The sequence below is a fragment of the Netta rufina genome (assembly GCF_964035555.1).
Source record: "Netta rufina genome assembly, chromosome: 25".
NCBI lineage: Eukaryota > Metazoa > Chordata > Aves > Anseriformes > Anatidae > Netta > Netta rufina.
In genome coordinates this window covers 4,078,006-4,105,089 of record NC_140149.1, presented here as the reverse complement: position 1 = coordinate 4,105,089, position 27,084 = coordinate 4,078,006, and the positions used below count along the sequence as shown (strand labels likewise).

General features: G+C 55.5%; 2 protein-coding genes across 5 annotated transcripts in view; one reads left to right on the top strand and one right to left on the bottom strand.

Moving 5' to 3' along the window:
• Window positions 1-86: 86 nt before the first annotated feature.
• MCAM (melanoma cell adhesion molecule) lies at window positions 87-8,182 on the top strand (the record flags this gene model as incomplete). Of its 2 annotated transcripts, XM_084301678.1 has the most annotated exons (15): window positions 87-168; window positions 3,313-3,440; window positions 3,521-3,731; window positions 3,812-3,882; window positions 4,005-4,092; window positions 4,218-4,397; window positions 4,478-4,605; window positions 4,727-4,886; window positions 4,993-5,114; window positions 5,238-5,376; window positions 5,476-5,597; window positions 5,677-5,812; window positions 5,947-6,088; window positions 6,553-6,670; window positions 7,109-8,182. In XM_084301678.1, the coding sequence occupies 15 exons, from the start codon at window positions 87-89 to the stop codon at window positions 7,136-7,138; spliced, it is 1,857 nt and encodes a 618-aa protein (XP_084157804.1). In that variant the 3' UTR covers window positions 7,139-8,182. The 2 variants fall into 2 exon arrangements, with proteins under 2 accessions (XP_084157804.1, XP_084157805.1); XM_084301679.1 differs by lacking the exon at window positions 6,553-6,670.
• Window positions 8,183-10,645: 2,463 nt separating this feature from the next.
• The window catches only part of CBL (Cbl proto-oncogene), a 35,670-nt gene continuing 19,231 nt past the window's right edge, over window positions 10,646-27,084 (bottom strand). The window contains exons 4-17 of one of the 3 annotated variants that reach the window (XR_014619126.1): window positions 25,921-26,077; window positions 24,284-24,405; window positions 23,628-23,765; window positions 22,829-22,916; window positions 22,345-22,476; window positions 21,735-21,938; window positions 20,217-20,348; window positions 19,339-19,716; window positions 18,320-18,414; window positions 17,693-17,848; window positions 17,109-17,212; window positions 16,425-16,607; window positions 12,269-14,281; window positions 10,646-12,172 (exon numbers count right to left, since the gene is read on the bottom strand). Coding sequence is in view for 1 of the 3 variants with exons in the window: in XM_084301577.1 (XP_084157703.1) it covers window positions 14,001-14,281; window positions 16,425-16,607; window positions 17,109-17,212; window positions 17,693-17,848; window positions 18,320-18,414; window positions 19,339-19,716; window positions 20,217-20,348; window positions 21,735-21,938; window positions 22,345-22,476; window positions 22,829-22,916; window positions 23,628-23,765; window positions 24,284-24,405; window positions 25,921-26,077 (2,170 nt within the window). In the remaining 2 variants the exon portion in view is untranslated. Of the gene's footprint in view, window positions 14,282-16,424; window positions 16,608-17,108; window positions 17,213-17,692; window positions 17,849-18,319; window positions 18,415-19,338; window positions 19,717-20,216; window positions 20,349-21,734; window positions 21,939-22,344; window positions 22,477-22,828; window positions 22,917-23,627; window positions 23,766-24,283; window positions 24,406-25,920; window positions 26,078-27,084 lie in introns of all 3 variants that reach the window. The other 2 variants (XR_014619127.1, XM_084301577.1) reach the window with 2 other exon arrangements.

The following is a 27,084-nucleotide window of genomic DNA, read 5'->3' as shown; positions in this document are numbered from 1 at the left end:
CTCCTCCCCCGCTCCTCCTCCTCCTCCTCCTCCTGACGTCAGCCCGCGGGTCCTGAGCAGTCGCGGGCAGGCGGCGGCGGAGGGCGATGGCTGGGGGGCGCCGGGGGGGCCCCTCCTGGGGCTGGGGTTGGGGTTGGGGCTGGGGGTGCTGCCTCTTGCTCTGCTGCGGTGAGTTGTTGGGTTTTTTCTTTTTTTTTTTTGTGGGGGGGGGGCGGTGCTTTTTTTTGGGGAGAGAAAGGGGCGTTTTGGGGCCGCCCGCGGGGAGCGCAGCACCTGCGGCGCCCGGGGGCGCGCAGCCGCTGAGGGGTGCGGGAGGGTTTTTTGGGGACGGGGTGGGGTTGGGGGGTCGCTGGGGGGTCCTATGGGGTGCTGCTGGACCCCCAGGTGTCCCTAGGTAAGGGGGGGGCACACGGGGACCCTCCCCCTGCTGTGTCCGTGGAGCTGCTGCGCCCCGTGCCCAGCCTCGTTCAGCACCCGGGGGGGGGCTGAAGGCGCTTTGGGGCGCTCCCTGCTGAGCCCACGACCCCCCCGAACCCCTCCCGATCCCCCCCCCCGCCCCACGACCCCCTCCCCGTGTCCCCCCCCTTTGTCCCCATCCCGTCCCGGAGCTGACGCCCTTGGGGCACCGCCCGGTAGGGGCCAGGGGTGCCCAAATCATGGGGGGGGGGGCGGCCTGAGGGGGGGAGCAGCCCCCCAATAACCCCCCCAGACCCCCCTTTCCCAGCCCTGCACGCCCCCAGGCTCCGCTTCAGCCTCTGGGCATGGAGCTGGTGCCACTTTGGGGGTCCCTTTGCAGCCCCCCCCCAAAAAAGAAGAAAAAGGGGTGCTCCCTGCTGGCCCCCCAGGGCTGCCAGCCCAGTGGCTAGCAGCAGGGGGCTGGCAGTAGCCAGGCTGCTGTGGCCAGGGTCCGTGGGGCAGGGTGCTGGGGAGCCCCCACGTGCGTTTTGGGTGCGGCGGTCAGGTTTTTGGGGCAGCATCCATCCACCCCTCGCCTTCTAAGGAGTTTTTCCCCCCCCCCGGGCGCTGTGTTTCTCTTGGCTTTTCACGCTCTTTCTTTTTTTATCCTTCTTTCCAGCCCGTTTTCCACCCCCCCCCCCCACCGTGGGTAAGGGGGGGGTGCGCTTCCTGCCCCTCGCCAAGCCCCAGGGACGGGTCCCGGTGCTGCTCCCTGCCCTGCGGTGCCGGGGAAGCACGAGGGGCTGCAGCCAAACCCTCCCTGGGCAAGCTGGGGGGCTCCCCGTGTGCCCCCCCCGGGGCAGGGAGCTCAGCCTGGAGCTGCTGGTGCCACCGCGGCCCCTCCTGCGGGGCTGTTTTTGGGGTGTTCCCACCTGGCTGCAGGGCTGGGGGCTGCGAGCTTTGCTTCTTCGGCTGCGCACGGCTTAGGGGGGGGCTTTTTGGGGGACACGGGGTGCCACAGCAGAGCTTTGTCCCCAGCCCCAGCCCGCCGAGGCTCTCCTGCAGCTGCTTTCCCCGAGAGGCACCCGGAAAAACCTGGGACACCTCCAGCACCCCTGGTGCAGCCCCATCCCTCTGCGGTGCCCCCTTTTTTTTTTGTGGCCGCTCCGCTCCAGGGTCGGAGGGGACACACACACACACACAAACACACGACCCCGCGCCGCAGCCAGGCTTCTCCTCGCACACCTCGGCTCCGCGGGAGGCTGGCGGAGGGGCCGTGAGGGGCCGTGCTGCTCCCCACCCCTTTTCCCCGGCTCTAAAAGCAAAGCTTTGTTCTCGCGGAGCCCTGGCTGCCGGCCGGCTGTCCGCCAGCCAGATGGAAAGGCGCGAGGGGCTCTCCTCCCTTCCCCTCTCGCTCCCTCTCCGGATCTCGCCCCGGGTCCCCCGCTGGAGCTGTGCCAGGCGCTGGGTGCCGCGCTCGGGCTGCTCCATAACGGGGTTGGAAGCTCCCAGCCCTGCCCCGGTGGCCCCAAAGGGACCGTAGCGGGGTGCGTGGGTGCGTCACCGTGTCCCCAAAACCCAGCCTCCCCTCGCTCCGGGCTGCGGGTCGTGCCCAGGGGCTGCATGAGGGGCGCTTGCGTCCCCCCCTCTGCTTCCAGCAGCACTCGGGGTGTCGCTGGGTGCTGCCAAAAGGGCCGGCGAGCCCTTTTGGGGGGAGCGGAGAGGGGGCTGCAGCCCCCGTGTCCGCCTCCTCAAGGGCAGCGGCCGGGTAGGAGGGTGCCTGGTGCCAGCCGCGGATGCCAGCCATTCCCCAGCTCTGAGCTCATGCTTCTGCTGCTTTTGCCGCCAGGACGAGGGCTCGAGGGCTCCCGCTCCCAGCGCTTCAGCAGCTCCCATCTCCCGGGGGTGGCCCTGCCCGGGACCCTGCTGGGGGTTTGGGAACGGCGGGGGGCAGCGGCAGCGGCTGGGGTGCGCCCCCGGTGCGCGCGGGGCCGGGGGTGGCTGGTGTCGTGCCCAGGTGCCTCCGGTGCGAAGTTATCCTTTCCCGTGTGCCTGGTCCAGTTTCCTGACACCGCTGCCTGCTTATCTTTGGGGCTTTCACCTGTTTTTTAATGCCTCCTCCATTCCTGCCCCGCTTTGCTTCTCGTCCCTCTTGGTGCACCGGGCGCGCGGAGAGCCGGGGGCCAGGGGCTGGCTTTTGGGGTGCCCCGGTGGGGCTGGTGATGTGAGGCAGCACCTCTGCCGTGGCAAAAGGGCTCCTGGCTGTGTGTCGGGGCTGTGCCACCGCGTACCCACTTCACATAAAGAGCATTTCGCAGGCAGGGCGCTGCCCTTTGAAGTTCCCTCGCTGGCGAGGCTGAGCAGCTGATAGCGGCGCGGCTATCAGCGAGCTGTTGACACAGCTGCCTTCCTGCAGCCCTCTGGGCCCCAGCTCCCAAACCTGGGCTGGGTGCAGGTGCTGGGCTGCCGGACCCCTTAATGGGCTCCCTGGCACCGTCCCCTCGCTGTGGGGCTCGCTGTGGGGCGTGCAGCCCCCTTTCATCCAGCGCCCGCAGCGCCAGCGTGGAGGCGGCGGCGCTCCCGGCCGTGGCATGACGCAGCCCTTCTCTGCACCATGCCCAGGTGGTGCTCAGACCCCAGCCTCGAGGCAGGGCATCTGCTGAGCCCTCTCCCCGCCTGGGATCGATAGCCATTACCTCCTGGAGCCGCCCTGGAGCGTGGCCAGGAGCTCCATTACTGCCCTGCAGGTCCCGGTGCCACCCGTGCCGCGGGCAGGCAGCGCCCGCGGGGCTCAGCAGGCAGAGGGGCCGCCCTCGGGAGGGAGCTGGGCGTCCTGTTCTGGGCTGGGGACATAACCGGGGGTCCCGGGGTGGTCTCGGGGCTGTGGTGGTGTGAGCAGGACGTCCCTGCCCCCAGGTGCAGCCGGCGCTGTGCAGGTCTCCATGGCGGAGGTGGTGGAAGCGGAGATTGAGTCCACGGCCAGGATCGAGTGCGGCTTCTCCATCCCTGGGAACGGCTCCTACAGCTTCATCGACTGGTTCTACGTGAGTGCCGGGGGGCTGGGAGGGTGCTGGCTGTCCCCGGGGCTCCCCATCAGCCCGTCCTTGTCCCCTCGTCCCCCCAGGTGGATCGTGGCAGCCCGGTGAAGCTGCTGCGCGTGGCGGGCGGCGAGGTGCTGGAGGAGGAGACGAGCTACAAGGGGCGGCTGTCGGTGGGCGAGGACATGGCCCTGGCCATCAGCAAGGTGACCCCGCAGGACGCCAGGACCTTCGTGTGCCGGGTCGGGGCGGGCAGCCAGGGCGCGGGCGAGAACCGCACCGAGCTCCACGTCTACAGTGAGTGCTGGGGGGGCGCGGGGAGGGGGCGCATCCCGCCCCCCTCGCTCCTGACACCTCGCGTCGGGGGCTTCTTCCAGAGGTCCCCGAGACCCCTGAGATCGAGGCCAGCTCGGCCGGCATCCCCGCGCACAGCCCCAGCGCCCTGAAGGTGAGGAGGGGCCCCCCCGGAGCCCCCCAGAGCCCCCCGCCGTGCCGGGCTCCCCTCTCCCCGCTCCCCGCGGGGGTCCCCGGGGGGCCGTGCCGTGCCCAAGGCGCTCTGTGCCGCCGCAGATCGCCCAGTGCGTGAGCGAGAACAGCTTCCCACCCGCCAACATCACCTGGTACAAGAACGGGGAGCAGCTGCAGGCCGAGGAGAACAGTGAGTGAGGGCTGGGGACGGGGACGGGGACCTCATCCTGCCCCAGCAGGGAGGGTCCGGGGGGTTTGGGGCCACCCGAAAGAGCCCTCCCCGCGGGCTGGGAACAGCAGACGCGTCCCCTGCAGAGGTGAAGTTCCTGGCCACGCTGACCCGCAAGTCGAGCGGGCTGTACACGGTGAGCAGCAGCCTTTTGGCCGTGGTCACCCGCGAGGACCGCAGCTCCCTGTTCCACTGCGCCGTGCACTACTGGCTGCGGGGCCAGCGGCTCTCCAAGGCTTCCCGGCGGGTCAACGTCACCGTCTTCTGTGAGTGAGGGGCCCGGGGCCGGGTTTAGGGACGGAGGGGGGACGCCAGCACCCACCCTGCCCGCTCCCTCGTGCCCCAGACCCCACGCAGCACGTGGAGCTGCACATCGTGCCCACCGCCGCGCTGGTGAAGGAGGGGGACGACGTGAAGCTGGTGTGCGAGGCCGACGGCAACCCGGCGCCCGTCTTCAGCTTCTACAAGAAATCGGTGAGGCGTTTGGGGGCGGGAGGAGGTCCGGGCTCCTGGAGGCAGCTCCTGGCTTGCCTGTGCCTCGTCTCAAGCCCCTCGGGAGCACGGGGCTGAGGGCTGAGCGCTGCCCTGCCCGCAGCCCGAGGACTGGCAGGACGTCTCCTCCCTGGCCGACACCAGCAGCGGGGTGCTGAGCCTGCAGGGCGTCAACAAGAGCAGCAGCGGGCTGTACCGCTGCCAGATCCTGGACCTGGACGACATGACGCAGATGGAGAAGGAGGTGGAGCTCGTCGTCAACTGTAAGGCCCCAGGGGGGGACGGGGGGACAGGGGGGGCGCGGAGCCGTGGCGGTGGGGTGCCCCGGTCCCCCTGCTCCCGCTGCCCTGCTCTCCGTGTCCCCCCCAGACATCGAAGGGGTGCGGGTGCAGATGGAGCCCTCCTCGCCCCTGCACGAAGGGGACAGCGTGAGGCTGAGCTGCAGCGCTCACAGCCCCGTGGACCTGGACTTCCAGTGGAGGGACGAGAAGGTGAGCGGCGCCCGGGCTCCTTGGAGGGGAGGATTTTCCCCTCTCCGCCTCCTCGCCTCGCTTTGGGAGGTCCTAAGGGGCAGGTTGGGGGCTCAGCACCATGGATCATCCCTCCCCAAACAGGGCAGGAAGGTGGCGGAGGGGAACCAGCTCTTCCTGAGGAACCTCACCTTCGAAACCTCCAGCAATTTCAGCTGCCGGGCGGTGGCTCGCAGCGTGCCGGGGCTGGAGCGCAGCAAGCAGGTGGCCGTGGCCGTTCAGGGTAAGGAATAACCCCGGGGGGAGCCCCGCACCGCCAGCCTCAGCCCTTTGTTTCCCCCCCGTGGGGAGCCAAAGGGGTTTTTTCGTGCCATCCCCGCAGGGAAACCGCGCATCGTGGCCATCAGCTCCCCGCTCTACGTGCGGCAGGACGAGGTGGTGAACCTCACCTGCAAGGCCATCGCCTTCCCCCGGCCCTCCGTGCGCTGGAGCATCAACGGGACGGTGAGAGCCGGGCGGGGGGGGGGCTGAATTTCGGCTGTCGCCATCCCCGGGGTGCTGAGCCCTGCGCTGCTCCCCGCAGACCCACGAGTACGTGGAGAACCAGCACGTCGCCAGCAACCTGACGGTGCGCGTGAGCCACGAGCTGCTGCGGGCAGGGGCCATGTGCCGGGTGTCCAACGCGCTGGGGGTCAGCGAGAAGCACATCCAGCTGCTGGGTGAGCCCCCAACCCCCCTGCTGCTCCCCCTCCCTCGGATTGCTTTGGTATTTTGGGAGCCTGCCCCGCTGAGGAGAGGCTGGATGGAGGGTGCCGGGGCGGGCAGCGCGGTGAGCTCCCCGTGTCTGGCCCAGATGGGAAGACCTCGGAGAGCAAAGGCGTGATCATCGTGGCCATCATCGTCTGCATCCTGCTGGTGGCCGTGCTGGGCTCCGTCATCTACTTCCTGCACAAGAAAGGCAAAATCTCCTGTGGCCGAGCCGGCAAGCAGGACATGTAAGCACTGCCGCCGCCCCCGGGGAGCCCCCAGGGGCTGCCCGTTTCTCCTGCATCCCATTATTTCTCCTGCATCCCATTATTTCTCCTGCATCCCACTTCTCCTGCTGCCTCCCTGCTCCTGCTTCCCATCCCATCACGCCGGCGGGAGGCACCCGGGGGCACGGGGTGGGGGTCTCACTTCCAGCTTCCCCGCAGCCCCCGGGGTGCGCAGGGCTCAGCCCGTCCACGCAGGGAGGAGAGGAGCAGCCCCGCAGAGCAGCCCAGGGACCCCTGGCAGGGAGAGCCGGGCAGCCCAGAGCTTCCCAGAGCCAAATCCTCAGCCCCTGGGCACCCTCTGCCCCCGAGCATCCCCCCCGGGATGGAATTTGGGGGCTCGGCTGGCCCCACTCCCCCTTCCCCCAGCCAGGTGCCCTCTTGGGTGGCGCAAGCACGGTCTCAAAGCTGTCACCTCCCTCCCCTAGCACAAAGCCAGAGGCACGTAAAGACAAGAATGTAGTTGAAGTTAAGTCAGATAAACTCGCCGAAGAGGCCGGGCTCCTGCAGGGCGCCAACGGCGAGAGGGGACCCGCCGCTGACCAGGTAGGACCTGGTGGCCCCGCCGGCCACGGGGGCGTCGGGCAGGGCTGGGAGCGGAGCCGAGGAGCCCAGGGGGTGCCCGAGGTAACGCTTCTCTCCTCGCCCAGCGCTCCGCAGCCTGCATGGGCACCCTAAAGCCATCGGCATCGCTCGGGGAGGGGGACGGGGAGGCGCCGAGGGGGGCAGAGCATCGCCGAGCCCGAGCTCCCGGTGCAGGATGAGGTGGGGCTCACGGGGCTGAGAGCCACCGGGGGGGCTGCAGGAGCTGGTCCCGGGCTCCAGGGCTGGGCTTTCTGCTCCTCCTCGTCCTGCTGAGCAGATTTATTCAGCCCCAGTCCTGCTGCCCCACACCGCCGCCGCCTGTCCCAGCAGCCGAGGACCCTTCTTTTACCCTTATTCTCCCCCCTAATTTTATTTTTTCCCCCCTCTTTTCTCTTCAAGAGCGAGAAATACATCGATCTGAGGAACTAACCAGGGGATCTCCCAAGTGCTTTCTCCCCTCGACCCTTCCCTGCTCTCCGATTGCCTTCTCCCACCCCTGCTCCAGCCCCCGGGGAGCGCGGCCGGCGGCGAAACCCCACGGGGGCACCCCCGGGACCCCCCCTCCGATACCTCAACCGCGGCTTGGCAGCGGCGGAGCCGGGCTTGCTTTCTGCTCCGGGGAAGCCGACAGCAATACTCGAAAGAAATTCCCCCTCTGAGCTGCCCGAGGGAAGGAGCCGAGGCTTCATTCAGGAAATTGCGCCGCGCGCGGCAAGGTTTTTTGTTTTTTTTTTTTTGACGCCTTTTCTCCCCAAATTCGCTCAGAAAAGCTGGCGGGATTCTTCGCTTTTTCGCAGCAGGGCGGTGCTGGCACCTCACGGGTTTGGGGTTTGGGGGGCAGAGGGGAGAAGCGCTGGGGCTTTTGGGGTTTTCCCTCTGAGCCCCCCCCCCCCCCCGGCCTCGGTGCTGAGTCCCCGGGGTGCTGCGGGCAGGGAGCCCCCCGAGGGGCTGCGAGGGCAGGGCCGGGGCTCTGGGCTCCCTGGGGGCTGCAGGTCCTGAAATCCTCCCGTTTGAAGGTTTGCTGCCGAGGGGGAGGACGAATTGAGTTGTTTTTAGGGAGGCCGCACAGCTGCTGGCACCGCTGGGCCGTGCTTAAAACGTGAACCCGAGGAATGTCAGGTCAGGGCCAGCCGGCGATGTCTCAGGGTTGGATTTCTCTCTTTTTTCTTTTTTTTTTTGCTAAACATTTATCAGCCCCAGGGGAAACTGGTTTATTTCTTGCTTCACTGACACCTCCTGCCCCCTCCGGGGAGGGAAAACCCCGTCCCCAGCCTTCCCCTGCTGCCCCCCAGCCCCTTCCCCTTCGGCTCGGCCCCGCTCGTGAGCTGCGTCGTGGAAGCAGAAGCTTTGGGTTATATATATTTTTGTTGGGTTGTGTGTACATTTCCGGGAGTTTTGTCTGATATTTGCCAGTTTGTTTGTTTTTTTTTTATATATATATATATGTGAAAATAAAGTACCGAGGTCAAAGGCTGGGCGTGAGTCCGGTGGTGACGCTTCGCTCCCTTCCCCTTTCACAGCCCCAGGACGGGTGCTAATCAGTGTTAATAGGCAATTAGTGGCAGCTAATGAGAGGTCCTGTTAGGAATTAACAGGATATTCCTGATAGGAATTAAGAGGAAATCCTGGTCAAATCCTAATAGGTGATGGAGCGATGCCTGCTAGGGATGCTATCAGGTAACTCCGTACAGGGCTGCTAATTAGAAATGGTGTTAATAGCTACCAGCCCCCAATAATTGCTAACAGGTAGCTCTATTATTAATTAATGAGGCTTCTAATTGATAACCCTATTAGATTGCAATACATCAGTGTAGTAGTGGTGACTGGATGCTAAAAGGGAGTGTGGTAACGGGATTTAACAGCCCCCAATAATCGAAGCTGTTGGGTAAGAAACCAAAAGAGATCATTTTATTGATAATTATCGATCGTTTTATTGCTAATACAGAGGATCTGGGCTATTAAGGGATAATTCCCCTAAAGGAGCCTGAGGGCTTGTGGCTGGTGTTCATCCCTCAGCTTCTGCAGGTAGCAGGGGGGAATTTCCTAGTGAGAGGTCCTGAGCCATTTTAATAGGGAATAATGGATAATAATAAATAAAAAATAATAAATAAAAGGTAATAATGGTAATAAAGGGTAATAAATAATAATAATAACTAATTAGTAATAAATAGTGCCTCTCGCACTGCCCTGCCCGGGGGGTTGGGGTGCACCCGGAGCTGGGAGGGGACCTGGCCAGGACCGCTGCCCCCCCCAGGACATCCCACCCCACTGGGGGACGTGCTCATGGAGAAGAGTGGGGGTGAGGAAGGGGGACGGGGATGCAATGGGGCTGTCCCCATACTGACCTGGGGGGAGGCCACTGGGGGGTAGCAGTGGATGGGGGATGGAGCCCCCCAGCGGGGTTCCTGTGGCCATAAGGGGTTGGGGGGACCATGCCGCAGCCCCCATGGGACCCCCGTGGGGCTTTTGGGGTCGTTTCACTCACCTGGAGCCAGCAGAGACGGCCTCAAGTGCCTCCAGTACCACCCAGTACAGCCAGCCCCAACTGGGACCCAGTGCAGCCCAACCCCAATGAGCCTGGCCTGGCTTCCCGGGGCACACCCTCGGCGTCCACTGGACCTCGATTGACCCCGTGTCCTCATTTGACCCCAATTAACCTCATTTGACCTCTCGAGCCATTGTCTTTTGAGTCCCCTTGACCTGAGATGACCCCCGTGTCCTCATTTGACCCCTGTGTCCTCATTTGACCCCAATTAACCTCATTTGACCTCTGGAGCCACTTTCTTGCGTCCACTTGTCCCCATTTGACCCCCGTGTCCTCAATTGACCCCCCTGTCCTCAGTTGACCCCAATTAACCTCATTTGACCTCTGGGGCCATTTTCTTTTGAGTCCACTTGTCCCCATTTGACCCCCGTGTCCTCAATTGACCCCCCTGTCCTCAGTTGACCCCAATTAACCTCATTTGACCTCTGGGGCCATTTTCTTTTGAGTCCACTTGTCCTCATTTGACCCCCGTGTCCTCAATTGACCCCAATTAACCTCATTTGACCTCTCAAGCCATACTCTTGAGTCCAATTGACCTCAGATGACCCCCCCGTGTCCTCACTTGACCCCAATTAACCTCGTTTGACCCTAGAGCCACCTTGCTTTGCGCCCACTTGGCCTCAATCAACCCCCCAGACCCCTCCTGCCCTCCCCGTAGCCCCCTGCGTGCCCACGGACCCCATACATGCCCCATTATCCAGCATCAGCACCCACGCCCAGGCAGCCCCTGCCTGACCCCACAACCTCCATCAGCCCCTAGGGCCCACGGTCAGGGCCAACAGGGACCCCAAACCCCCCCCCATAGGCTCCCAGCCCCAGCAGGGGTCATGGGGGAGCTGAAGGGGTCGTGTACCCATCACCAGAGCACTGGGGGTGTGTTATGGATGTGGAAGTAGCCTTGAACTCCTTATAGACCCCATATATAGAATGTCGGGGATTAGTTTATTAATTATTTTCTATCTCCTGTAAATGAGAGGCAGTAATTGTAAGGCTTTTGGAGCTGTTTCGGAGGGGCAGATGGAGGCTAACGGGCTTCTGCAGAGCAGGATTTGGGTTTCGGGACCTACTGGGCACCCTATAGGCACTGCAGCCCCAATTCGGGCCCCTGTTAATGTTTGGTAACGAACTTCTTAACGAGAGCCTCGTCATTTAATGGTTTCTTTGGGCTCGTCTCATCTCTTGGTTGGCTCCAGCAGCGTGTTGCACTCTTAAACTTTCCCCGCTCCCATTTTGTGAGCATCCCTGACCTTAATTAGGATCGGGTCATTGTCTGGAAGCAGGTTGGGTGTCAGTGAGGTGTGTAAGGGGCGCAGGGGACGGACCGAACGCCCCAAATTGGGCTCACAGAACCACCAGCAGGCAGCCGCTCTGCTACGACAAAGGGAATTTTATTGAAAAATAAAACTTTGTTTCGTTTTCTTTTGACTGACACAGGTGAAGGAAATCCCAAAGAAGCTCTTAGTGGGCAGCATACAAGGATGGAAACAATTAATAAATAACATTAGTATAACCTCTAAACATTAACAATGCACTTGCAAACAAACCGAGGACTTTAAACCAAGTGAACCTTAAAGCTCAGCTACTCTCTGTAAGAATATTTACCTTCTGTTTTTCCTTATTCTTTACAGATCTGAAAGGATTAAATACTGCTATTATATTTTATATTAATGACACTATTATATTTTTTTTTCTTTAAAATAGTTCGTGAAAATCTCCACATTTTTAACACTGACATCATACAAATTGGTGTTTTCGAGAGAAAGAACGACCGCTCCTCCCCCACCAGAAATTCCCAAAAAAGATTTCCAGCAGGAGCTTTAAAAAAAAAAAAAACCCCACGTGTCCTTTATTCCCCAACTCACTTTTTTTTAACGCGGCACCTTCGGGAAAAGCGCCCTGGGAGTTGCATTTTTTTCTTGCTCGACTGAAAAAAAAAAAAATAATAAAATAATAAAATAATAATAATAATAATTAAAAAAAAATAATAATAAATTTACAGTGATGGCCCTGCCTCAAGGGATAGCTACAGTAAGGGGATCAGCCTAGTGCAGGAGGCGACGTGTCCCCGAGGCAGGGCGCAGCGAGGGGCGTGCAGGGAAGCAAATCCGCAGCCACCTGCCCCTCGGGATATGTCTCGCTGCAGATCCCACTCTATCGGGGTGGCTCCGGGCACCCTAAAACACCAAAACCCCGAGCGAGGTGGCTGCCAGGTGCCCCAGCTCCTCCCCGAGGGTTTGCTGCTTGCTTCGCGCCCTGGCATGGCAGGTGGGGAGAAAAACGGCGGTTTTGGTAAAGAGCAGAGCGCATTTTGTTCCAAGCAAAAGCAATCCTGTCCCACAGCTCTCCTGTCCTCGGCACCAGCCCCGACAAAACACTGCGGGCACCAGGCTGAGGAGGAAACCTCGGCAGCTGAAATGCTGAAAAAAAAAAACAAAAAAAACAGGGACACAGCAGGAGTGAGAGCAGCCCGGCTCTCCTGCCCCTTCACCTTTTGGAGCTGGCTGCTCGGGCTCCTCCTTTTGGCAGGAAAGGCACGAGACGTTTGGCTTCTGCTTTTCTGAAGTCGCGTTATCAAGTTACCTCTTTCAGAATAAAGAGCGAGGAGGTGGAAGGGGGGGGAAAGAAAAGAGAAAAATCGCATCAGGCTCACCTTTCGGGAAGGAAAACAGGAAGGAAAATACGCTGTACAGTGCCTGGGCAGAGCCCGCTGCACGCCAGCGGGGCAAGCAAAACGCTCCCAGGTCGAGGAGGCAAAGCCAAGGCTTCGGCTGCTGAAATCAGTCTGAGAAACAGCGCACAGAAAGGAGACATGCAGGGCAGCCAGTGATACATGCCACGAAAACCGCGCTCCCTCGTCGCTAAGACCCACGGGGACGGCGCAGAGAGGGGTCAGGGCATCGCTGCTGCGGGCTCACGGGCTGTGCAGGACACGAGTTGAGGCTTTAGCTGCCGGATTTGGCTCTCCCACAGCCCTGGCAGCAGCAGCCCCGGTCTCACGCCACCCTTGCACTCACTCGGGCTGAGTTTACGCAGCAAAGGCGGCGCTGAAGCGGCTCCAAAAGCAACACGGGGCTGGTGGCAGCGCCGGGGAGAGCACGGAAGAGAGGGGAAGGACCGGCAGGGCTGCGTCCCAAAACCTGCCTCGATGGATGGGCAGAGATCTCCCCAGCTCGCACGTTTCAGCCCCGGCCCTAAAATAGCAACAGCGAGAGCTGCACTGCAGGGATCCCCTTACAGCTTCAGGGAGCGTTTTGTTACGGACAGGAGGGGAGCGAGGGGCCAGCTCCTGCTTTTCAACCGCCTGGACCCCCCCCTGCATCCATTTATAAAGCTGCAGGTTTAGAGAAACCCCCCTACTGCACACCCCACAAACATTTCAGGCTTTATTTCCTCGCCAGCCGCGAGCTGCTTCCCCGAAATCTGGGCCCAGCTCCTGTTTTTTTTTTTTTTTTTAAAGGAAAATCCCTTGGAGGGATGCAAATAATTGCAGGACGTGCTCTGAAAGGCTGGCAGCCTCGCCGTGTACCCAGAGGGCTGGCTGTCCGTCTGTCAGGCCGGGAGCTGCGTGTCCCTGCCCAACTGCAAGGCTCCCCCAAAGGCACCATGCTGCTCTCGCGTCAAGCCTATTATTTGGGGAGCTCAGGAGCTGCTCAGGTTTTGTGCGAGGAGCAGCTGAGCCCTGCCTCTCCGAGCCCTGGGATTGTTCTCCGAACACAAAGCGCCCCAGCTCCGCCCGGACACGAGCTCTGGGGACTCCTCGGAGAAACGGGAATGGAAAGAGGAGATTCTGGTGTGAGGGGGCCACGAGGCTGCGACGGCCACCACGCAGTTCAGGCACAGCAAGCAGCGCGTCCACGTTCAGCAGGTGCAGCGTGCCGGGAGGAGGAGAGGTCAGCAGGGCTGCCACCGAGCCCCAGCGCTGCAGCACCAAACGCTCGAGGCTAAAAAAATAAAAAAAAAAAAAAGAAAGAAAAGGAGAAGCAGCAGCCAGCTCTTTGCTCTCCCTCGGATTCTTCCCTCCCTCTCCCACCCCTCAAAGACACGCGGGGCTTGCAGCACTTCTAGCAGCCTGGAATCCGAGGCTGCAGGGGAGAGGCCACGGCCGACAGAAATCCAACGCCCGGCGCGGCCACGAGCAAAGCGCCCCGCAGAAGCCAGGCACGCCGGCTCCAGGAGCAAAGGGATGACCTAAATGGTGAGCAATAAATGCTGTCATTGTTACAGGGAGGAGGGGGACGCCACAGCTAACGGGAAGCAATCAGAAGGTTTCTCCCAAGGTCTCCTGCTTGTTCCCAGCAGACCGCGACCGCTCGGCCGCTCCGAAAAGCCCGAGCAGCGAGCAGGTCCAAACCTAGTACCATGAACCACAGGACACACCACACTGACCCGGTTTCTCAGAGCATTCACTTGGAATTCACAGCACAAAACACTCCCCCCGGCCTCCAGGGCATCGGTTCTGGGGTCCCTCGTGGCACCACCTCTCTCTACCAGCACCCCAAATCCGTTCTCTCACAGCCAAGAGGCGGGGGGAGAAGGACTCCAAGACGCACACTGTAGAAAAACACCGCTCCGCTTCCATTTCCTCCCACTGCTTTGAAATCTGGAACCACAAAAACCTGATAACTGATTCGGGAAGAGGCAGGGCTGAGCTCCGCACGCAGTCTCTAAAGGAACCCCCTTCCCCTTGGGTGCGCGGCCGCCCGGGGCAGCCGGTCCGCAGAAGTTGCAGGCGTCGGAGGTGATGTGCTATGTGGCCACGTGAGCAGGGGAGGAGATGGAAACGAACTCCCGGAGAATATTCTTGGCCATTTCGATATTGTTATGTGCAATGAGCAGCGCTTTCTGGATGTCCTGATATGAGTAGCCCTGGTTCATGAGGTTCTCGATCTCGCTGGAGAGCTGCAGCGACGCGCTGCTCCCGCTGCTGGCTCCGCCCGGCTGGCAGCTCCCGGCTTTTCGCTCTGAATTGATTCTCCGTGGCAGCGGCTTGGGCGGCCTTTCGGGAACTTGAGAGCCATCCGAGAAACCTGGAAGGAGAAAGAAACGCGTCGCTTCAAGGAAAGGCAGGGACTCTTGCTCGGAAGGGAGCAGGACTGACATCAGACTGATGACTGGCACTCGGCCGTGCCACCACGACCCGTGGCACCATCTCGACTCAGCCCCATCCTCCCACAGCACGGTGCTGATCAGCACCCGCACGAAAAGGAATGGATTAGTCACAGCTCCTCCGCCACAAGCTCTCCAAAAACCGAGTTATATCTCAGACCCACACACGAGCTCCTGCGGGAGCCCACCCTCACCTCCTGGGGAACAAGAAGAGCAGCCAAAAATCGCAAGCAGGACACCAAACACCGCAGGGATTTAATTAGTGGCTTGTAAAGAAAATGCATTATTTACAGCATTAATCCAATCTCTGATAATTTGGAGTCCTCACCTCCCATATCCCTGCAGAAAATGTTTTTTCCTGCTTTGCAGATGACAGGGAACTTCTCTGCCTGAATCTTTGACACCACCTTAAAGCGAGCTATTTTTGTCTGCTGGAAAAACCTCCTCGAGGTACTCCAGGCAGAGTTTTCTAACTGCTGAACCGGTGGTGTACAACACACACATCCTAGGAATGTCCAAACAATCCCTAAGACTGGCACCGCAGCCCCGTTCAGAACAGCAGCAGTCATCCTGGGGCCTTCCTGAAAAACTTCACCGAGAGCACGACGCCGGGGAAGGCTCCTCAGGACCCAAATTCATGGAGGCTTCCTCAGCAGCCACAACGCAGCTCGTCTCCCTGATCGTCACAGAACAAGCTCCTGACACATAAAAAGCTTTTTGTACGTTTGAGAGAAAGGACTGCCCACTCCTCTCCCCCAAAGTGTCTTTTGAAATGGCTGCTTCAGCCTGAACCGGCTCAAATTTCAGAGACCACAGGTCCATTTGAAAGGGCAGCCAGCAGCTCAGCTCTTTTGGTAAATGATTAAGAAACTAAATTGTAGGGCAACGTGTGTGAGAACACAAATCCGCCCAAACGCATCCCTTCCTAGCCAGGCTTCGGCAGCGACCAGTAGCCAATGTTTCAGAAAGCTGCAGCAGCTTCCCAGGGCAGTAACAATCAGCATTTCAGCATTTCCTCAGCATCTTTCGTTAGCAGACCTCCATACCCTACAACGCAGGACAAAAGCACTGTAATTTCAGGGTTGTATAAACAAAGAGGGGTCAATGATTAAGCCCCGTAGTTCATCTGGGAGCAGGATGTGAGCTCCCTCTGCCCTCCCTCATCCCATATTCTACAGACACGGTCGCAGAGCAGGGCAGGGAGGAGCGGCAAAAGCTGACAAATCTCTTTGAGCTGATAAATTCTCTGAGCTGAAGAAGAGAAAACTTTGGAAGAGGGAACTGGTGAAGCAGGTGAGCAGAAGACTCCGTGGGACAAGCAGGCCTGGGTGCAGGAGGCTCTGCCTGCTGCCAGCCTCCAGAAGGAACGAGAGACTCGCCCCTCTCGCTTGGCAAACGGCCGGAGGTTGCGACGTGCTGAATCCTAAAGCCCCCACCAGGAAGTTTCAGAGCTTCCTCTGGTGCCCCTGAACGGTTGTAGGGAAGAAGCCAAGTGTTGGTTGGAAAGGCTTTTGGAGAGACAAGGCTTTGGGATTCCCCTGGACAGCATCACCCAGCCAGGAGGACAAGATGTCCCCTGCTCCCCGGGGATGAAAAGCTGACCTTGCTGAGCCGCCGTGTCCTTGCTGAAGGAAACCCAAAGCACCACACGGGCCACTTGTGCCATCTGCTGGCAACAGCTGCACCCAAGCCTCTGAGACACAAAGAGTGCACGGCCAGCCACCCATCTTCAGCTTGAGCAGAGAGAAGCTGCAATATTCTCAAGTTCTTTTTCATGGCACAAGCTATATCCTGTGCCCCGTGTGACGTGATGCCTTAAGGAGCAACCTTAAAGCTGGGAAAAGGCTTTGCTAACTGTGATTTAAATGTGATGTACTAGCTCTGGGATTTAAGGGAGTAAGGAAACGCATTACAAGTTGCAAAGCAAGCTGAACAAATAAGGATCGGTGTAATTCAGCCTTGCAAATCTGATTTTACAGCCTACCCACAAAATCCTGAGTCAGTGACACAAGTTTCAAGCCACCAGTGCACGCTACAGCACCCAGAGCACAGCTGTTCTCTAACCTGTCACGGGGTCATTCTCCAAAGACATTCGGCTGAAGGCAGGCGTGGCGTTGGAGATATCAGACAGTGTGCGACGAGCAATAGCAACTGGTAGTGGTGGTTTGGGGATATCGTAGCCATCTTCTTCATTTTCTGATTCTTCGGGGCCATTGCTGGCAGTGGCTGCAGCCAGATCCCCTTCATCTAGAGGAAGAGACACAGTCTGAGCTCTGGGACTGAACAGAGATCCGTCTCTCCAGGCAGCCTCTGCTCCTCTGCAGTCCATAAAAGCACTGACAGGACACAGAACGAGGCTCTGCTGCCAAAACCCCACGTTCAGTGGAAGCTCTTTCCAGAAAGTAGCGCTAGATAAAAATTTCTTACCATAGCTGTGGGCTGACAGCTGCTGCAGCTGCTTACAGCAGCGAAGCCCAGAAAACAAAATCTTCAAAACAGCAATTTTTTAAACAACTGTTGGGTATTTTTACAGCACATTCCAGCCAGGCTGCTCACCAACATCCCCACACGCAGCCTGCAGCGCGCAGACACAAACGCTTCCGCAGACATCCTAGCTACTTCACCAACAAAAGCAAGAAACATTTAATTTACCCTAAAATGCTCTTCCAACTGGCACTGGGACCAACGCATTGCATCCCGGGTTTATTTGGTGACTTTTGTGTGTTTTTTCTTAGCACACCCACTCACCAGAAGCGTTGAGGGTCTCGAAAGCAGAGGGCACTGCTTGGGAGTGAATGTTGTACATCGCTTCGTACATGCAGCCATCCGCCTGCTGGTCGCACTCCAGGGCTCTGCAGGAGAGAGCACACATCTCCCTTCACACAGGCAGCACTGGGCAGCCATCACCCAGCCCCTGTCACCGAGATTATCCACAGGTACCTGCTTCAAAATGTTCTGCCTTTGTTCTGAGAGAGAGCATTTGTTCCCCTAAGTGCTCTAGTGATGCCTGCTGCAAGACAGCAGCTCAGCACTGAAGGGTTTAGCTGACACCACCAGAAAACAATCTTTTTCACAGAATTTTGCATTTCGGTGGCTGCTGCTGTTACCAGCAGAAGGAGGGGGAGGTTATCTAGCCCTTTTAATACTGTGTAAGGATTCTGCAGCAGAGCAGCAGCCACGTTTCATCTGCAGTTCGCTGCCTTAGTCTAGATCTGGTGAGCATCACTGGGGGAATTCAGCCAACACAGCAAGCGAAATCTCCACCCTGGTAAACAAATGTGCTTCCCCAGAGCTGCGAGGAGGAAGAACAGTACATGCAAACAGCGTCTCACCGCAAACTCTGAGTCATTTCCAAAGGCATCTTCATCTCTGGTTTTTGTACAGCAGGACCTGGAGGCACCACTGGCAGCGAGGAGGGCGACATGTATTCGGTGTCCTCGTCGCTTTCAGACTGTTCCCCAGGAGGCAGTTTTGGTACAGGCAGTGGTCTGGAGGCAGAAGAAACAAGATATAAACACCAGAAAAACACTTACTGGAAATCTAATTAGCATCAAAGTGGCTTTTCAAACCCACAGCCGAGGTAGCAGTGCTATATTGATACTGCCTAGAGAAATAACCTGGCTTGTAGCTGCCCAGCTGCAAGGTCAAGCTGGCACAAGGTCATTACGAAGAGGCAGCTGACAGTATCACACACATCACCTGCTTCACAGGGCACATTTACAAAGACCAACTCAGAATTAAATTTACAGACGAGCTAAAGGTAACCGTAGCCTGATTCCTATCGCCACCATCCACAAATCTTCAGGCTGCTGATTTCATCTGCTTTCACCTAGGCTGTGTGCTTTGAATAAATAATCCATCAGAGACTGAAACTAAGGCTTGACAGAGTTATGCCAAATTCTGTCCCTGGCACCAGCACGCACAGAGACCTACAACAACCCTCGTAGGGAACAACATACCTGGCAGCTAAGGAGTAGATAGCGTTGGCAGAGGAGGAGGGTTTAATTTTGGGGTGCTCACACTCTGAGGTTGCTGGTGGACCGCTGTTCAAGCTCTGAAAGAAAAAAGGCCAAACAAGGAATTACAGACACCAGGTCGACCAGTGTAGTTGCAAAACTGTTTGCTGGTCATCCACCTGGGGATGATGTCAGCCAGTCATCCAATTCTTGGGAACAAAGCACCTTCATTTATTCAAAAGCATTTACTGACACCTTAGAAACCCACAAGTTTTGATACTTTTCCCTCACTGACAGCACAAGCACAGTTTTTCTCCTGTTGCCTACTGCCTGTTTACACAAGAGCCACAGGATCTCTTATCTTTCAGACTCTAATGACTTTGCGAAATTCAGCTGAAATTGGCCAAAAGGCCAAAATGTTAATAGGGAAAAGAGGAAAAGGATGCAGACAAGCATATATACAGAGACAGAATGACAACTGCAAAAGTGTCAATTCCCTGGACAATCTGGCTAAAAATGTACTCACTTTCAATTTTCAAAAATTCAGAAATTCAGAAAGCTGGAGGTTTTAAAAGGAAAAGGTAGGCAACAGGGATCAAGGGAAGCAAAACTGCCTGTGATTTCTCTTAGAGAACAGTATGTTGGACTACTAAGTTACACCTCATTAATAGGAACAGCCACAAATTTAACTCAGATTTTACTGAGTTAAAGTAACCACTGTTTCTGTGCGCATGTTTCACAGGACTGAATCCTGAGAGGAGGAAATTGCACTTTTTCACCAGGACAGCTCCTAACGCAAAACATTCTCAGTTTTTCAAAATTCAAAGGTGAACACTGATCATAACATTGTGGCTCATGACTGCTCAAAGTCCTCCCATTACTCTCCCTTGTCTGGCATTCACCAGGTTCTCTTCATCTCTCCCTTGGCACAGGAAGGCCCTACTCAGATGCAGATGAGAACAGGGCACCTTGGAAGACCTAATTCCTTAAAACCAACCTTCACCCCCATTAGCTCTACTCACCACTTGGTTGTCCAGGCTGAGCGTGCTCCCAAGCCGATGGCTCTCAGCCCTGGAATCCATCTGAGAGGGCAAGGAGAAGGGAAGCGAGTGCCTGTTCGACAGTTCCCTCCCGGTCCAGTGGTCCCCGGGGCTGAGAGCTGAGGAGGGGGCTTTCGGGATCGGCCGGGAGGGCCACGGATCCCCCTGGCGGGTGGAGGGCACGGGGGGGGGCTTGTCCCTGGAAGGACAGTCCCCTGGAGTGCAGGGCAGGGGCCGTCTCTGAGGCCGAGCCTCGGTCCCGATGGAGTGGGGTCTGTCCGGAGGCGGTGGCGGTGGCAGGTCGCGGAGCGTGGGTGGGATGGGCAGAGGCTTATCCTTGTGGAGGGTGCCAGGAGCAGCCTGGGAAGCAGAAGAATGCAAAAACAGGGCTTAACAAAAGGGAGTCCGGCCACGGAACACAGAAAGGTGGGAGGTGGGTGGCAGGAGGGCGAGGTCTGTTTTTGTTTCATCTGTTTTTTCACTAGAAATTATCTCAACGGATGTGGAGTGATGCCAAGTTAGCTCTCCAGGGACACCTTCCCTACAAGCTTGTGGAGACAACACAGTAATTACGCGCAGCTACAGCTAGGCACTAAGCACTTCTGATTGTCCTTCTTGAATTAAAAAAAAAAAACACACAAAACAACTCAGAGCATCATTGGATTGGATTCCACATAAAGGAAACTCATCGTTTCAAAAAGCTTCAACTGCGCATCGTTTACACAAGTTATTCATCAGTCAGCAGGTCAGAGAAATCGCTAGTTTGCCTTCAGGGATGTCACACAGAACGCAGAGGATTTACCCAAGCACTCTCCTTCCCCGCTGCCCCACCATCTGGCAGGGCAAGGAGCGTGTTTTACCTTTGAGGAGGTCCCAGGGCTGGAAGCCCCAGGCGGGTTGGACACTCGCTGCTGCAGAAGATCCAGTCGTGGCGGCACGGGAGGGAGGGTGGCCTGCGGGGCTACCGAGAAGGGAGAGGGAGGACGCTCAACCTGAAAAAAAAAAGACCAAGAAAATCAAAGGATGACAAAATCCAGCAGAACTCCTCTTCCTTGGAGAGGCTTTCAAGTTCAGTGGGTTGTGCTGGCTCCAGTATCACTGCCGGTAACAAATGACTGCACTGATGCCAACCACACAGCAGCAATCTAAGGTAATTTCACAGCACAGCTGCGTTTGTCTCGCAGCAAGCCTTGAGCATCACTAACTGGCTTAACCGTGGCACAAAACCACAACTGCACACTTAGTGGCACAATAAAGGACAAGCTGTTTTGCTGGAGTAACAAACCCGCCTTGCCAAGCCCAGAGCAGCAGCAAGCTGCCTTTCTTTCCGACACGAGAGGGCGTGATCTGCTGCAAATCCTACTCACCACTGCAGGCACCGCTGTGCAGAGTACCTTGACTGGTGTCATGGCTGTTGCAGCAATCCTCAGTGTGCAGCAAAACCTCCATTTTTGTCCCTCTTTTTCTACCTAGCAGAACCGTGCCTCTTCTCCTTCTTATCAAGCTTGTTTCACAAGCAAGGTGAGCACTACATAACTCTGAAAACCTTTGCACAGGTTTGAACTCACTGATTGCCAGCAAATAATGGCGTGCTAGCCCACTGCAAACCACAACAGGATGTCACAGCAAGGAAGCTGTGCTTTGCTTCCCCAAGTTATGTACACAAAAATAATCCCCAGGACTCCAGCTTACAGTATTTCACAGGGTGGAAGCTAAAGAGAAATCTGACCATAGGGTAACCAGCGCAGAGCATTCCTTGTGGCCAGAAAAAGCAGCCTATTTAGAAAAAAAATGTGCAGGGAGGCTTAAAGAATGCCTGTCACGAATGGCAGCGAGTTATCAGACCTTATATTTATATAAATATAAAAAGATGACAGACAAACTGACTCGCTCAGCAAAATACCCTGCCCTCTACCCAGTTACTCACCAGGACCTTGGGAAGGCTGTACCTGGTTGGCTGCGTTCATCGCTGGGGAAAATGGATGAGCTTTTGCTAATATGGGTGAAGTATGGCTAATAAGTGAAAAGCAGCACTGCTAAGCACGCAGAGAAGTGTTACAGACCCAGACCTCACATTTCCATAGACCCAGGCAGCCTTTTCAACCTTCTAAGGGCTGACAAACACCCAATCTTTCAAGGCAACATACAACTGATCAAAGTGTGCTCGCTCCTGCTTCACAGAACAGCGTGAGCTGCACTGACAGCACCCAACCTGAATCCCTATTTACCTCACCCTCCTCGTATTGATTAAAATCCCTCCTGTTTTAAGGTCTGACAACCCTTGTGTGCACAAAGCACCAAGACCACATCCTCTCTGATGGAGAACACGCGGTCTCTGTACACGCTGCCACATCTAGCACACCAGCAGGCGCCCTTACTTTGGTACCAGCGAGTTCTTTCATCATGAAGAGGGAATCATCAGCTCTGTCGTCGTCGTCATCATCATAGTTGGGTGAGGGAGTTCCTTCTGCCCCTTGCCGTGACAATCCTCCTCCTCCTCTGGGGTCAAACGGGTCTACTACAATCGGTTCCGTGCCTTTGATTTCACAGCGGCAAAAAGGGCAGCCCTGGCCTTCTGATTCCTTCAGGGAAGAGGAGAGAGCTGTTACAACCACCCCTGAGATGCAGAGATTAAATACACGGGTAGTATACAGAGAGTTTTAAGCCTGCTTTTTGGCAGGTTTCGTTCAACCGAGGGGAAGAGAAAGGCAATCTGTGCTATAAAAATGGAGGATTTTCTGTCTGGAGCAGAGGAACAGCTTTTTAGCAAGTCCTTGCACTTCTTGCCTGTTCCTGCACTCAGATCAGGCATCTGCCCACCTTCTCCCTAGGCAGGTGAAGCTGGCATTGGTATTTCTGAACCACGGCCACAGTTACACTCCCTCCCCTCCATACCTGAAGGAAACTCAACAGTTTGGGGAAGAGGAGATACTGCTTCTGTAAAAAAGCAACTAGCCTCACTCAGATACACAAGAGCCAACGCCTCACCTGCCACGCAGTCAGACAGGACGTGCACATCAGGTGGCCGCACGGTTCAATCTTCACGTCCTTGTCGTTTTCAGCACAGATTTTGCACAGCTGGAACGTGGAGCCCATCTCGCAGTACAATTCATATTGTTCCTTGGAGAAAGACAGACAGACAGTGTTGATACTGTACAACGACGTGCAAGAGTTATCACAGCTACAAGAAATCCAACAGAAGACGTGCAGGACAAAGTGAATTCCCAACACAAGAACAAACTGCAAAAGAGAACAGAAATCTGCAAAAACTTCACTGGGATTTTATGTGCTGGATATATCCATCAAGCTCTGAAGAAAGCGGGCTTCAAGTTATACCAGATTTTTGTTTAGGTTTCCCAAGAACAGCCTGGGAACTCAGGGTTCAAGGGCACAGCCACGGTGAAGAGCACAGAAGAACGAATATTTTGCAGAACAAGGAGCGTGACAAAATGGGATAGAAGGCTTTGCTCACCTGCGTAACTTTAATGTGGTCCTGAGGTGTGGGCTCACACAAGCCAGTCAAGTCAGGATTCTGATTCCGGCCATCGGGAAATAAATAACTGTAAGCAGGAAATAAGAGTGAGGGTGAGAACCAAGAGGAGGAAATTCAGGATATTCTGAGTTCTAAGCAAGTTTTGGAAGAATATTCCTACCAGGCAAAACCCAAACATGCCATTCTTTAAAATAAAAGGAAACTCATTTTCCTTCCTGGGAGCAATTGTCATTTTAAACATGAGGTTACGGTCCTAGTTTACCATTCTTAAATCATCCTGCAGTGAAACTGGCACAGCCAGTGTAAGAAAACTGAGCCTGTAATAGCAGCTGTGGTAGCACAGGTTAAGGAACCCACTGCAGAAGAATGTATGACAAGGGAAAGGCAGGCACACACTCATCGTCTGCTGCTGCAAAGGACAATGGAGATCTCCAGTGCAAATGATAGCTGAGTACTCTCGAGTGCCAGAGCAGTTAAGCATATGAATTATTCCACTGACATCAATGGGACTATTCACTTGCTTCAAGTGTTTTGCTGAATCAAGGTCTAAATAAAAAGGAAGAGCTGAGAGATGTCCAAAAGGGGGCTCGGTGATGTCAACAGTGATTGCTTGACCTCTGCAACACGCTGCCTCTCCTGAGGACACAACGTGTGATGAGCCCAGTGGGCGCATTTTACCATTCAACTGACTTTCAGGCCTTACCACAGCATTAAGATGGGTAACTCACAGGAAAAAAACACCCAAAGGACAAAAACTTGTTATTGATAAGCTACTTACAAGCCTTCCCTGAAGCCATCGATCAGTGCTTGAAAAAGGGGTTTGTTGTGGGGGATTGTCTGAAGGATGTTCCCATCTGCAGTGACGTAGCCGATGGCCCACTGACCAAGTCGTGTGCAGCTCAACCGGAAAATGTAACTGAAAACACAAAGAAATTCCAGTTCAGCCTGGAACGGGCAGAAACGACTCGATGTCAAGTAGGCAGCCTTTGTCTGGTTATCTTAGGACATCAAATAAAAACTAGGAGGAAGAGCTGGACGATTTACACCAGCTTTTCTCACTCTACCCCCAGGCAGACCAAAGGAGAACTTTGCAATCTGACACCAAGTGAGAAAAGCACCCAAGCACCTGGCGCAGTGTGAAACGAAACCCAGGGTCCACAGCAAGAGAACTCGGCATCCTCATAATCATTTCTTTCAAATTAACTTAAGAAAAAAACAACAGACTGCACAAGGTTTCCATTTTTAAAAGCAGCACAGAACTAGAGGTGCACTCTTGTGCACGCCTCGTTCAGGGTCCTGGCCAGCCCCCAGGTTAGTTAAAATTTAGGAGGAAGGAGGACAAAGACAAACCCAAGCCCAATAATTCCTCCACCAGTGAGTAATCCGCGACGTTATCGGGAGCCATCAAAAGGGCCACTGCTGCCAAGCACCAACCTGCCAGGTTTGTGAATGAATTTCTGAAGCCGGGCTTTCACCTCATCATAGGTTAGGAATGCCATATAACCAGGGTGAGTCACCGCGAGGCTATTCCAGTTCCTGAGCAAAGAGGACCATGGCTGTAGAGAGAACAAAGAAACGTATTAGCCACATGCTTCTAAGAGGCAGCAACACACGCGATATTCCTTAATAAAAGGGGTCAGTTAAAGCATCAGGTTTCTTATCCCACTGTAAATCCTGTAGAGGAACTAGAACCCGTGTTTTCCTGCACCAGCCTTAAGGTTTGAAATTCTCTCATCAGCGATAAAAATATCACCGAGGACAGAAGTTAACCAAAATTCCTTTAAAAAACGCCACGGGAGAGGTCACTGAGGTCACAAAAAGACAGCTTGAGAAGAGCTACCAATACGTGCTGCTTCTGCAGAGAAAATTACTCATCCCTGAGCCAGTGATGGAGACAGGAATCGCCTAAGATTATGCACAGGACCAGAAACCATGACTAGTTGGATGCCTAACAAAAACTTCCTACATGGCCTCAGGAAAGTGATCTCCCCTCTCTGTCTCAGTTTCACCGTGTGTAAGATGCTCGTGACTACTCCTCAGCCACCTAACCTCACCTGGGTGTGGCAAGGACTGCTGCTTAGGCTGAGGTTTGAGTACATAAAGCAGCACACGCAAGTTAAATTTTCCCAAAAATGATGCCTAAAAAGTCGTAACAACAGTTTGAAAGCTTTCGATTCGGAGAAGTGTTTGCGTGTCCGAATTTCACTCAGTTTTTCCAAATTTCTCAACTTGCCTAAGGTGCTAGCTCTCCCCAGGAAGCTTGTACGTATCTCTCGGAAATCACAGCGGCTCTCAACTCGCTCTTTATGTACCAGAGCTGGAAAAAGTGCTGAATGAGATCAGATGCATTGCAACACCGAACATGGGAATTTTTCATCTAGACATATCTTAATTACAACCCACCCTATCACATGGGAAAAGGCAAGCCGGAGCCAAAGAAGTAAGTGTTTGTTCTTGTAAATACCCAGTTGCACCATCAAAAGCTGCGTTTTAGAGCTCAGAACTATTACAGCCCATGGGTTACAGTTTTACCTACTATTAATATCCCCGCTGTAACACAAACACTTCTTGCACGCAGAGCACAAAATGCGTCTGCGACATCCTGGCTGTGTCAGTTCAGAAGGGAGGAAGCACAAATTTCCATGCTCCGCGTGCTCCATCCTGAACATCCCCCCACGGAAAAGAAATCTAACACGAAAGAAAAGGGCGCGAGGAAAGGCAGACTGATAAACTCAGCTTCGCATTTCCTGGCTAACAGAAGTTGTGTCAGGACTTCAGACTAAAAGTGACCTTTGAAAAGGAAAAACTGATTCACGGGAGGATGCTGGATGTGCCTTGCATGCAGTTGCAATTTATATTTAGACGTTTTCTTCTTCAACCAGAAGTATCAAACGCTTTTACTGGTTCTAACTATGACCAAAACTGGCCAGAGGATGAGGGGCAAGAAGACCAAGTCCTTTACAACATAAGTAATGTCATTTTAACGTGCAAAATATGGTTCATCTCGGGAAAAGAGTCTGACCTGAGGCACTAAGGTACATTTCAAGTGATCTGCACTCCTCGGTCCTTACCTGAAACAGTCGCGTGAAGATATCGAACTCAAACACTGAGATGTAGTCGTTGCACGTCAAGTCGATCGTGGACTTCAGGGCCATGGCTTCCAGCCCCGAGCTGATCGGGTGCACCTCGTGCAGGGCTTGACGGAAACTCTTCCAGGGAACGATGGTCCTGGGGAAAAGCAAGCCAGCTATAAACGCTGTGTGTCTGAGGACCACCACGTACCCACCTCGTGAGCTTTATTTGTGAGCAGACGCCTCACGGGAACAGAAGAGAGGAAAAACAACATCAGCCCCAAGAGATTTACTCCCATAATGTGAGCAAAAGGCTTCTTGGCACTGAGGGAAATCAACAGCCCAGCACACGTTAGCCAGCTTTCTCTGCGTATACACGGTTCTGGGAGCTGACGTCCCTCCCTGCTTTCTCCTTCCCCTTTTTCTGCAGTGCTATCACGTCAGCGTTTGTACGAACCACGGGCTGTACGCAGCACTACCACTGGGAAAGAGTTTCAGAGCGTTCCGTTAAGCAGAGAAGGAGTCAGCAAAAAGTAGAGCCCTAGACAGTTAAAACAAAAAAGCTGCAACTCTCTAACCAGGGATTAACTGGAGAAGTAAGATAACCAGAAACCCAAACAGAGGCTCCTGCTTAAAGGAGTGTTTCCTTTCTTTTAAAATATCAGAGTAGAAACCTGTTGTGAGCACACCTAGCTACAGGTAACTGTGGTACCCGTGAGTAAATATCTCGCTGCTTTTTGTTCTGACAGCTCCTAATTAAACCCTGCACGTGGAATGCCTCAGCTGGAGAGCAGTGCCCAATTCCATCAACTTTAACCCCCCAGCACTGCTGGGGACACCTCTGAAGCTCATTCCGTCAGTGTTTTATTGGGTACAAAAAACTGAAAGTGACGTTTCAACAGTCTGCACCTACACACACGTTGCTCTCAACTTTCTCCTTCATTCTACCTTAACAGAGCCATTATGCAGACAGACAAAAGTTCAGAGGAACCTGAAGAAAGATGACGAAGTGATTGGAAAGCTTAATCGGAGGGAAGATGAAAGAATTTAATTGAGTGGCTGAGCGAAAGGACAGCTAATAGTGGGGGCACGGTAGCCTTCGGAAGAAGAAAGCAGATTATTTTGCATAGTTCGTGGAGCTCCCTTAAAAGTTAAGGAATTAAA